At 42.9% G+C, this 11,934-nt stretch overlaps 1 protein-coding gene across 2 annotated transcripts; it reads right to left on the bottom strand.

Moving 5' to 3' along the window:
• Nucleotides 1-569: 569 nt before the first annotated feature.
• On the bottom strand, nucleotides 570-10,097 carry LOC112217699 (cGMP-dependent protein kinase 1-like). 2 transcript variants are annotated; one of them, XM_024378162.2, is made up of 21 exons: nucleotides 9,690-10,096; nucleotides 8,141-8,230; nucleotides 7,923-7,985; nucleotides 7,660-7,792; nucleotides 7,401-7,567; nucleotides 7,168-7,281; nucleotides 6,919-7,024; nucleotides 6,751-6,814; nucleotides 6,575-6,652; nucleotides 6,180-6,268; nucleotides 5,983-6,048; nucleotides 5,853-5,900; nucleotides 5,611-5,764; nucleotides 5,303-5,439; nucleotides 4,670-4,759; nucleotides 3,311-3,452; nucleotides 2,998-3,161; nucleotides 2,697-2,813; nucleotides 2,529-2,591; nucleotides 2,306-2,381; nucleotides 570-1,869 (listed from the first exon to the last, which is right to left on the bottom strand). In XM_024378162.2, exons 2-21 carry the CDS (start codon nucleotides 8,226-8,228, stop codon nucleotides 1,783-1,785), a joined length of 2,046 nt encoding a protein of 681 aa, XP_024233930.1. In that variant the 5' UTR covers nucleotides 8,229-8,230; nucleotides 9,690-10,096; the 3' UTR covers nucleotides 570-1,782. The 2 variants fall into 2 exon arrangements, with proteins under 2 accessions (XP_024233930.1, XP_024233931.1); XM_024378163.2 differs by lacking the exons at nucleotides 570-1,869; nucleotides 2,306-2,381; nucleotides 2,529-2,591 and having other exon boundaries at nucleotides 2,722-2,813; nucleotides 2,937-3,161; nucleotides 9,690-10,097.
• Nucleotides 10,098-11,934: the final 1,837 nt, after the last annotated feature.

Below are 11,934 nucleotides of genomic sequence, written 5' to 3'. Positions count from 1 at the left end.
ACCTGGTCAGTCTATGTCATGGAAAGAACAGGTGTTCTTAATGTTTTTTTCTACACTCAGTGTTTAGCCTAATAAGCAACTAATTCTAAAACACTGAGAAATATTGACATTTCATCAATTACAAATGACATTAACCTCCCCTGGACTAGATTTTTTTTAAATCTAAACCCTCACCCTGACAGAAATGCAAAAAGCATGACCCTCCCCAATTTTCCTCCAGGTCCTAATGATGTACATTTCAAACCATGCCTTACAGAAGGAAACAATGTTGTTTTCTTCTTCCTCCTCCTCAAAAGCCTGCCATGACAGAGCTCTACCTCTCTGTGACTTCAATTCAAAATCAGTAGTGGTAGAAAACCTCTAAATAAGATCACATTCATAAAGTGCGTTGAAATCCGTAGCACAGTGAGTGAGGAGAACAGGTTTCCCTGGGGTGAAACAGACTGTCAGTAAGACATATAACAAGAAACATGTTTATTAAGTCGATTTAAGCCACACGGGATACCTTAATCAGGATGTGGAACAGTGGTTATAATACTCTTCACAAAAAGTCAGGATCCATACAGATGTATGTTATCTAGCTTATTATTTCTTTAACCTTTATTGAACCAGGCGAGCCAGTTAAGAACAAATTCTTATTTACAATGACAGCCTGGCAGATACACAGAAAGGAAAAACAATAGTAACAAACACTGAAAGCTGTTGTTGGCAGCTTATCAAAAATATGATTTATCATAATAGTATTATTGTCAATGACAATGTATACTGCCCTCGGAACAATCATATTGATCAATCATTCAGCGCCTTTTTAATCCAATAGGAAACCGTTGTACTTCAGCCCACCATCACAGATTAGGCATAGCCCCAGGAGATTGATTTGTTGTTTTGTATTTCCTTCCTGATAAGAGTTGTTTGTCGTGAGTGGACTGATGACTTAAAAGAGCTTTAGTCAATCTAACAGACACTGTAATGATGTTTGAATAATACATAGTACATCACTCCATACAAAACCTGCTGTCTGTACTAAATTACATTACAGGACTCAGAGAACAGACATTGAGAACACACTATGCTGTACTGAGAGCAGATGGTGTTCCTTCCTATTCAGCCCCCTAGTGTTGACATGTTGTACTACAACACCTATTCTCTATGTTTATTAAGGGGTCATTATGTTTATTTGAAAGTGAAACACATACATTTAGTATTCTTTACAGACAGTATATGCTACAAGGCATAGACACTAACACAGTAAATACAATGACAATGCCATCCAGAGTTACACAGTACTATGAGTGTCAAGGGTAAATTCATAAATTTTGTCCAACATGAGACATTACATCCAGCCATTTATATTTACTCATCTTTCTTTTGAGCACAACACACACATACAGCTTTCAGTGAGCACATGTCAAGTTAAGATGGCATCCACAAAGATTAGAAAGTATGTATGCATGAGTGGCTGTTCTTATTCACACATTTGACTTCATACCTCTCAGTGTTGTACAGTATCTTTTACCAGAGGGTTCTGTGAAGCCAGCATGGTGAAATTAGAGCCTTATTACAAAGTAGTCAGAACCTATCCATGTGTATCTATGGCTCTGGGCATAGTCCTATTCCTGCCCCTACGGTGCATTGGTCTTTCAGAGTCTAAAAGGTAACGGGACCATTGAGGTCACCAAGAAGTAATCTGGTCTGGATCCACCTATCAGTGAGCCCCGGTGTGACCTCTGAACTCTGACCCTCTTGGACTGTTTCTGGTTCAGGTTCTGGTTCTGGTTGGAGTCAGAAGTGTTTGTCCCAGCCGGAGAACTCCTCGTCGGCCTTAGCCTGGTCGAAGGGGAAGCGGTCAAAGTTGATGTAGCATGGACCCTGGAGGAAAAGGGGAGGGGAAGAGCTCAGATCAGTGGCTGTCTGGGAAGGACGTTGACACTGGATATGACACAGTGACTAAATGACAACTACTTACCACTCAATCCGTACCTTGAACTTGTATTTGATCTTTATAAAGTGTGAAAAGCTTTATAAAGGAAATTGTGTTCACTAACAGCTGTTGCAGAGAAATTTGGTTTGATTCGTTGCGCTGTGGTATTATGTCGATGCATCAGAACCTCTCGCAGTAGGTTTTCTCGCAATGGTGGGGAACTTCGTTATAGACCACATATACTATAAACTAATAATTTACCATTTGTAAACTACTTATCAACCCGTTTATAAATCCTTAGAAGTATACCTTAAATGTAAAGAGTTACCTGTTGAGCTTCACATAGATTTTTTTTTTAAAGATGTGTTCTGAGGCTAGACTGACCTTGTGTATGAGTCTGATTGTAGGAGCCTCCACCTGGCCCACACGAAGCTTGTGCCAATTCATACTACTGAACCACCTGGAGGGGAATACAGGAGAGGGGGAGGAATCCTCATAAAAGAAAGGTGACTGACAGAAAAATGTACTGTACAGTGTATAGTACAACATTTACAACAGTTCCAACACCAACAAACCCACACCAGACGGTTGGGATCCTCATGGTTACCTGTGATGGCGGACATCTTTGATCCCATTCTTGGTGTTTCCCAGCCTCTGACCCGGCCGAGGTCTGTGGGCCACAACACAACACAAACCATCAATAACCAATCAAAACAAGTATGAAAAAGAGTTATAACATCACACTATATCCTGCACCTAACACATCATCTCTAACCTGCACAGTTTACTGATGAGGGACTTGGCCCCCTCGCCCATGTAAGGGGGGAACTTGAGCAACCCATCCAAAATTTTAGGGTAGATCTTTGCGGGCTCGGAACTGGAAAATGGGGGGCTGAAAGGTAAAACAGTCCGGTGGTAAAACAGTATTTTAGATAATCCGGTGTGTGTATGTTGTTGTTGGAGCTGTTGTAAATGTTGTACTATACACTATACAGTAAATCATTCTGTCAGTCACCTTTCTTGTTCACTGAAATATCAAGCTGCTTTAACCCTTTCCGTGCTGATCTGTACAGTACCTCCCCACCAGCAGCTCATAGACCAGGATGCCCAGGGACCAGAAGTCAGCAGCGAAGTCGTGTCCCTGGTTCTGGATGATCTCTGGGGCCATGTACTCAGGAGTACCACAGAATGAGTAGGTCTTATCACCGTGAACTAACTCCTTAGCAAAACCAAAGTCCACCTACATGTAAAAACACACACATTCAAACATGCACAAATACACACACAGAGACTTATCTGAATGCATGAACTCTTTAGCATCGCAAGCGATTGAAGAGTTGAAGCAATGAAAGAGGGAGAGCCTGATGTTATCATTAACATATCACCCACCAGTTTGACGTAGCCCTTGGCATCCAGCATCAGATTCTCAGGCTTGAGGTCTCTGTACATGATGCCCTTCTTATGGAGGTAGGCATAGGCCTCTACTACACAGGCAGTGCAGAACACAGCAATGGGCTCATCGAAGCGACCACTGCCAAACACAGAGACAAAGCAGATAAATCTTCAACCTCAGTTGTGTATATCTGAATTTATACAACGGGGGGGGGGTTCTAATACTGAATGCTGATTGGTTAAAACCGCATTCCAGACAGTGTCTATTCCACAAGTTACCACTGGCTAAATCTATGACTTTCAAATTCCTATTTACTCTTCCATCTAACTGCGCAATCCACTGTCTCATCAGCCCAGCCAGGCAATTTATAAACTTGATTTCCACTATAAAAAGTGTCTAGACATTATCTCACATTTCTTTTCGACTAACATTTAGTTGTCAACAGCGGAGATTTGTATAAACCTTGCTGTTTGTCTCTCCGACATTTGCAACATTGTTTCCACATTCAAATTCAATCTCCAGCTGTCCCATAGTAATGAACGTGTCGGGAGAAGGAACGAGACAGACAGGCAGGCAACGTTTCTCAGCCAGTCGAAATCATGAATAAGCTGGCATCATATTTATGGATATATACAAAGAAATGTCAATTGAAAAAGGTCAAACTAAATGAAACGCAGCTAGTTTGCAGTCTTTCCAGCTTCAGTTTGAAGTGTTTGTGTTAGCTGTGATGTTGGCTAGCTGCTCTGAACAACACTTTCCTGATGAGAGAGCACATTTTCTATGCCAGGTGAAATTTAGCCTCATTAACTTATTGTTATGGATGTATTCAAATAAATGTCACTAGAAAACTGCTTAAACAAATGCAAAGGCAGCTACTGTTGTTATTCTGGCTACACTGTTTGACGTTGTTGGCTAGCTAGCAAGCAAGGGATAATAATGTTGCCAGCCAGTATGGCAATGGAACATTTAGAACAAACGACTGGGTCGCATCCATAGATATAGATAAAAAAGACGGAACTACTGGGTTGCGTCTCTGTCAACCGAACCGATAGAACGAACGACGAGCCGGTTTGTGTAGCAACCATAGTTTTGTGTCGGGACTATATCTTGTGGAAAGATGAAATAGTATGAATAAATTAAGCAAAATAAAGTTTTAATGAAAGTATGTCAATCATTATTTGAATATGTTGGTAACCCTTTCTATAAAAGGGATGCCCTTGAAGCCAGTGTTTGGAGGATATATTGGCTCGATTTCATCTCGGGCCTAACAACACCCATGCCGACAAATCCTCCAAAACTCCAGCTTTTCGTGCATGATCACTTAAAAGTAGACTTAGTCAGCAATGTTTCCTCACACTTCTTTGAGCTTGGTCCAGATCTCCCCTCCTGCACAGAACTCCATAATCATGTAGATGTAGCGAGTGTCTTTGAAGGCAAAATGGAGCCTGAACAGTGAGCAAGAGATAACACAGGGTTAAATATGGTACAGTTTCCTCAGTCCTCCTGGACCTTGAGGGCCACAGCAGTGTCTGATGGTTTTCCCTTCTCCCTTAGTAATTTAGTGATTAATGAATACCATCGATTGATAAGGGGACAAAGAGGGTTAACATGTTAACTTAGATGATGATGGTTGGACATTAAAGGTTAGAGGTCAGAGGTCGCCTACCCCCACAGTCTTAATGAATACCATCAATTGACAAGGGGACAAAGAGGGTTAAAGTGTTATTGTAGATGATGATGGTTGAAGGTTAAGGGGATACCTAGTCAGTTGCACAAGTGAATGCATTCAACCGAAATGTGTCTTCCACATTTAACCCAACCCCTCTGAATTAATGAGGTGCAGTGGCCTGCTTTAATCGACATTATCGGTGCAGTTGTTGTTAACTGCCTTGCTCAACGGCAGATTTGTTCACGTTGCCGGCTCAGGGATTTGAAAGAGCAATATTAACCACTAGGCTACAGTACCTGCCACCTAGCCCCACAGTTACCTGACGATGAAGTCACTCTGGATGGCTTTGAGGATCCTCTTCTCAAACAGGACGTGCTCCTCCTGTTGCTTAGCAACAATGTGCTTCTTACTGACCCGCTTCATGGCAAAGTACTTCCCATGGTGCAGCGTGGTCACCTGGGGAAAACAACAAAAACAGTTATAAACTTTTGATCTAAAAAGAGCCGTTTCACTTTGAATTTGGCTTTCAAGCACCTTAAAGGGGGCAGTAAACTTTCATTAGTTAGTTTCAGCCACTAACTATACCTATAAATAGCCAAACACCACAACAACACCAAACACTTGTACCAGTTCAACGCGACCAAATCCTCCCACTCCGAGGGTGACAGGTTCTCCCTGGTAGCGCCCCTCCTGGTACAGCACAGGGATCAGGTCCTTCAGCCTCAGAGAGGAACTAGGACTGGTCTTCTCTGGAGCATCTGGCTCCTCCAGGAACATAGAGCTGATGGTGGACCACAGACTACAGTTAGACTGCCTGACTAGAGTGGTAAATATAGAACTAAACGGACTAAGAATGTCTTTGTACTCACTCATCATGGAGCTCCAGGTGTTCAATGGGGATCGTCTCCTCAAACACCCTGGAGGGGGAACATAACAGACCATCAATCATTCCAAGAAACTAACCGATCAAGAAATCCAATTTGAATTGTTCAGACTCACTCCTTATCGATGGAGAAGCAGGTAACAGGGCCCAGAGCAGTGCAGGTTGCAGTCCTCAGGATCTCACTGTAGGTTATATACAGATCCACACATAATGAGCAGCCACACTGGCTAATACTGCACACCAAGGTCCCTTTATTGTACAACAGCAAGTTTCTTTATAGCTTTACTGTAGGTACTAATGTATCCATGGTTACCGTATGAGGGCCAATTCCCCGAAATGCTCCCCTTTGCCCATCCTGCGAATCTGTTTCTGCTGCCTGTTCACCTTTTTAGTCACCTGGACCTGAGGGCAGACACATGCACACACACTCGTTTTTGTCCTCGAGGCCAGATTTATTTGATAGGCAATTCAGCACCATTATGACATTGAAAAGAGAGCAGTGCAAATAAAGTTAAATTGACACAGACGGGTCAAAAGGTTGAGTTTGGCAATAAACAAATCGGTTGGTAAGCACAGGTAAGAGTATTGTAGACGCCAATCCTCCACTAGCGTAGTTAGTTGTTGTTCCCTGTGATCATCAAACAAAGGATGTACAGAAACAGAGTGTTTTGGATCACAGAGCCACCAAACATGTCCCCGTTACTGTACCTCTCCTTTAAGGATGATGTAGAATGTGTTGCCCTCTGCTCCCTCACGCACAATGACGTCATTGTTCTGGTACTTCACCTAAAAGAAACAACACATTTTATATGGGGTTTATATGTTAATTATCTGGAAAAAACGATCTAGCATGGGAGAGGTGTGTAAAATGGCTGAGCACAAACCTCCTCCATGGAGTCAATGATCTTAGAGAGCTGAACGTCATTCAGGGTGTTCAGAGTCCGAGACCTGATAGGTAAGCATATAAGAGCAGAATTAGCAGTGTGCTTGTGTGTGTGACCAAGAGACTATGACCAAGTATGTAAGTCATGAGGTTAAGTGTGTAAACTCACGTCTTCAAGAAGCCCATTATCTGTTCACGTTTCTTCTTGGACTTATTGGTCATGATGGTTCTGTACGTCTGTCTCTCCATACACCACAGACTCACCACTGTTTTAGCTACGATGGGGAGTGAGGCGGACAATTTATTCATGACAACAAGCAATATTCATTTCAGTGCACACGCACAGTACAGACAGTAGGAAATTACACGTAGTTAGTTATTGTGTACCACTCAATAGTCAAGTTCTAATGCATCTCACCTTTGACTGTGGCAGTGCGTTTGCAGTTATACAGAATAGCCAACTCTCCAAAGACATCCCCGCAGGTCAGGGTTCGAAGGTTACGACCTGCTTGACTGACATAGAGCTCACCCTCTGAATGTGGAGAAGGAGGGGTGAGGGGTTTGAGGGGTGAGGGTTATTGTTTAATTGGGAATAATAATCAGACGTACAGTAGCAACACCGAGCAATGTTTTAGAGAAATTCACACATACCTGCAACGATGTACATACTGTCTCCCTCACTACCCTCCTTGATGACATCATTTCCTGGTTTGAAGTCGATGGCCACCAGGAGCTCCACCATCATGGTAATCTGCTCATCGTCAAGGCGACTCAGGAAGTCGTTCTTCTGGATGGCCATGACGATCAGACTTGTCTCGCTGCGGAAGGAGGCATCACACCACCATACAGTACTGGTGTCACATAACTCATGCATAGCCCTTGCCAATCATGCATAGCCCTAACCAATCACCTGACGGTCTTCTTGACTTTGGTCTTCAAGATCTCCAGCTGCTCTTCTGGGATTGGCTCAGGGGCCATGACAGCCGCTCTGCTCTTCCTGACCTCCGGTTCCCCTTCATTACTGCTCCCGTGAGCAGGGAACTCTGGGATATATAGACACCACACACAGGAAATTAGGGTTAAGATACATGATGTTCTATGGTTAGTGATCTGACACAAAATGGCTGCCATTCGTCACCCAGGGGGTTGCCATAGTCACATGAATCCCCTTACCCAGGTCATGATAATGACTGTGAAGGTCCTGCAGCAACTTCTCCTTCTCCTGCAGTCTTCTCTCTGGAGGTGACAGGAGAGCATTGTATTGGTTGGGATAAATGTGTTTTAAGTCATGGTTTATTTCATGGCTGCAGTCTTTGTTGTGGTCAATCATGTTTATATGGTCTTGATCTAAGTTATGCTTGCGGTCATGGTAGTCATGGTCGTGATCGTACCTAGGTCCTTGTTGTGGTTCTGCAGCTCCTGGTTGATCAGGGTCTGTTTCTCCAGCTGCTGCCTCAGCTCATCTACGTGGCCCTCCATGGCTGAAGGGAGGGGTGGAGGCATGTGAGAGGTGTCAAACGAAGGTAACCACATGGACATGAAAGCATACACATGAAATATAAGCACATTTGCACATTAATTCACACTCATAAAAGCTGCACGAAACATGCATGCACACACAAACAGTATGCCCAGTATCTGTCATTAAATTGGCACACAGTCAGTTCTCAGTGAGAGGTCTACACTGTGATCATGAATAATGGACACTAATGATGGGCTGCCAGCTAGGGGCACTGTGAATACTGTACCACCCTGGGAAGACATCTCATATAGAACCTGGTATCACTAACCCAAGCCTTGTTGGTCATTTATTGATGGTCACTACCACCTGCCAGTATTTTGTGACTCTATTATATTCGTACCCCTGGTAGTCTCACAGGTCAGACAATTATTTGGGGATTCGAAGCTACCTTTAGTGTGTGTGTGCAGGCATGAATTAAAACTGGTGTGTATCTTAAGACATCCACTCTCTCATGGTAGCACAAAATGTTTGTGTTTTCTTGAACGTGTGTGTCTGTGCATATACATGTAGCGACCCCCTCCAATGTCAATAATCTCACTGGGCCTGGGGGACACAGATCATTGCTTGCATGTGCATGAGCATACAGACACGCACACACACGCAGGCACACACACTTGGACAAACACACACACACCTGTGAAGAACAAATACAACCCAACTGATGTTTCCATTGACCAGTTTACAATAGCACTGATTGTGAGATGCTTCGCCATCTTAATTTCGTGGTCATTTAAAAACTGTTTTGGTCTCTGTTGACAGAGCATACATTTGTTGACAGAGCAAACAAAGCACAAGGTTAGCCTAGCAATTAGCCTAGCACACACATCCACATCAATACAAACTGAGCCAGGGTTAGCCTAGCGCCCTCACTTCACGTGACCCCAATTACCTTTCCTTCACCCTGAACATTGGACAGGACAGAGATTAGGCGTGGTGTTACAGATTGTAAAGTCACCCAGCAAACAACTTACAACAATATAGGAGATAAAGAGACATTTTCCACTCTGTAATTAAAGACAAAACTATTTCATTTCTAAATGTTATTGGTTAAATGTAAAGTGCATGTCAGTCATGTTGCAACAAACTACTTGCTTATTTTCACTTCAGGCTCTTCTTACCCATGACAATTAAGGTAAGGCAATTGTCAATAATTTAGCTTTCTAGGAGTGCAGCCATTCTACAAAAACACTCAAATGGGACGGATTGGGATAATGACCTCCATTACCTGGGTTAACAATTGAGAAATGATTACCTCACATAAAAATCTACTGGCCCCCAAGCCAGTCACAACAATCACAACTCGACCCATTAAAATGAAATGCATGTTACTGCAACTGAGCTCTGATGTAGCTCCAACCGGTCTCATTTTGGCTCAGAGACATTGATTCTACAAGGGAAAAGACTTCGGTCAGACTCACCTGTAGGTTGTGTAGAGAGGTGGGGTAGGAAGGAGCGTGAGTCTGTGTAGCTGCTACAGTTCCTACATGGATCTTCATATGAGGCTCAGGACCTTCCTCCAGCACTCCATAAATCCACTGATACGGTAAAGTATTGTAGGTCCTGTATCAGGTTGTCTCCATCTGAAGGGGTAACTTGATCTAAATGCTCCTAGGCCCCATGCAGAGTCCACTCATTTGTACAGACACAAACACACTACATTTACCTAATCCTGTATCTTTCCTCTCTCTCACTCCCCTCTTTCTGACCTCACCTAGGTCCCTCTATGCCTCTACTCATACTCCTCTCTCTCTCTCTCTCTCTCTCTCTCTCTCTCTTTCCCTCTCTCTTTCCCTTTCTCTCTCTCTCTCCTTTTACTCCTCTCCCTCTCTCTCCTTATCCATCTGCTCAACAGCTCCAGAGTGTTGGATCATTAACCAGACCCCCGATGCTCCTCCTATTACACCAGGTAGAGGAAGACGGGGGAACCGAGGAGGAGGAGGAAGAGGAGGAGGAGTGACGGGGGGGGAGTAGGGATGGGTGGGGAGGGGGGTGTTTGAGAGGGCAGAGACTCAGGGAGGTGGATGTAAAGAGGGCCAGGGAAAAAGAAGAGATGGAGGCGAAGGGGAGAAATTAGGGAGGGCAGAGGAGTGTGGAACAGGGGGATGAAGGAGTGGTAAGAGAAAGGGATACTCCTCATACTCCTTCAAAACACCCATAAATACACAGGCTGGGGAAGGGAGAGCGGTTCCCACAAGAAGAAAATACTCTGGTATACTATGGTATAAATACTATAGTAATTACTGTAGTGGTTTTGTGGACTTTACTGTAGAATACTGTAGTATTTACAGGTAACTATAGTATAAATACTGTAAAATTGTAGACCTCCACAAGTCTGTTTCATCCTTGGGAGCAATTTCCAAATGCCTGAAGGTACCATGTTCATCTGAACAAACAATAGTAACCAGGTATAAACACCATGGGACCATGCAGCCATCATATCGCTCAGGAAGGAGACATGTTCTGTCTCCTAGAGATGAACGTTCTTTGGTGCAAAAAGTGAAAATCAATCCCGGACCTTTTGAAGATGCTGGAGGAAACTGGTACAAAAGTATCTATAAACACAGGAAAACGAGTCCTATATCAACATAATTTGAAAGGCCACTCAGCAAGGAAGAAGCCACTGCTCCAAAACCGCCATAAAAAAGTCAGACTATGGTTTGCAACTGCACATGGGGACAAAGATCGTACTTTTTGGAGAAATGTCCTCTGGTCTGATGAAACAAAATTAGAACTGTTTGGCCATAGTGACCATCATTATGTTTGGAGGAAAAAGGGGGAGGCTTTGCTTTGCTGCAAGAGGGACTGGTGCACTTCACAAAATAGATGGCATCATGAGGGAGGAAAATTATGTGTATATATTGAAGCAACATCTCATCTCATCAGTCAGGAAGTTAAAGCTTGGTCGCAAATGGGTCTTCCAAATGGACAATGACCCCAAGCATGCTTACAAAGTTGTCGCAAAATGGCTTAAGGACAACAAAGTCAAGGTATTGGGGTGGCCATCACAAAGCCCTCACCTCAATCCTATAGAAAATATGTGGGCAGGACTGAAAAAGTGTGTGTGAGCAAGGAGGCCTAAAAACCTGACTCAGTTACACCAGCTCTGTCAGGAGGAATGGGGCAAAATTCACCCATCATATTGTGGGAAGCTTGTGGAAGGCTTCCCAAAATGTTTAACCCAAATTAAACAATTTAAAGGCAATGCTAACAAATATAACAAATACTAATTGAGTGTACAGTATATACACTTCTGACCCACTGGGAATTTGATGAATGAAATAAAAGCTGAAATAAATCGTTCTCTTTACTATTATTCTGACATTTCACATTCTTAAAATAAAGTGGTGATCCTAACTGACCTAAGACAGGGAGTTTTTACCAGGATTAAATGTCAGGAACTGTGAAAAACTGAGTTTAAATGTATTTGGCTAAGGTGTATGGAAACTTCCGACTTCTACTGTATATGGAGGGATATTTTGAAAACACAATGTAAGTGGAAGGATAAGTGGAATGACCTCCAACCAGTGGTGAAAAAAGTACCCAATTGTCATATTTGAGTAAAAGTAAAGATATCTTAACTGAAAATGACTCAAGTAAAATTGAAAGTCACCAAATACATTTCTACCTGTGTAACTATAGTTAAAAATTATTTGTTTTTAAATA

This window comes from Oncorhynchus tshawytscha, linkage group LG18, assembly GCF_018296145.1.
Source record: "Oncorhynchus tshawytscha isolate Ot180627B linkage group LG18, Otsh_v2.0, whole genome shotgun sequence".
Lineage (NCBI taxonomy): Eukaryota > Metazoa > Chordata > Actinopteri > Salmoniformes > Salmonidae > Oncorhynchus > Oncorhynchus tshawytscha.
This window is presented reverse-complemented; position numbering and strand designations above follow the sequence as displayed.

Bases quoted from the DNA above. Each gene is read 5' to 3' on its own strand.
- LOC112217699 (XM_024378162.2), bottom strand. From the start codon at position 8,228: ATGGAGGGCCACGTAGATGAGCTGAGGCAGCAGCTGGAGAAACAGACC. The intron at 7,282-7,400 runs GTATGTGTGAAT...CTCCACATTCAG, and splicing joins CAGTATGTACATCGTTGCAG to AGGGTGAGCTCTATGTCAGT. The intron at 2,592-2,696 runs GTTAGAGATGAT...TGTGGCCCACAG, and splicing joins CTCATCAGTAAACTGTGCAG to ACCTCGGCCGGGTCAGAGGC.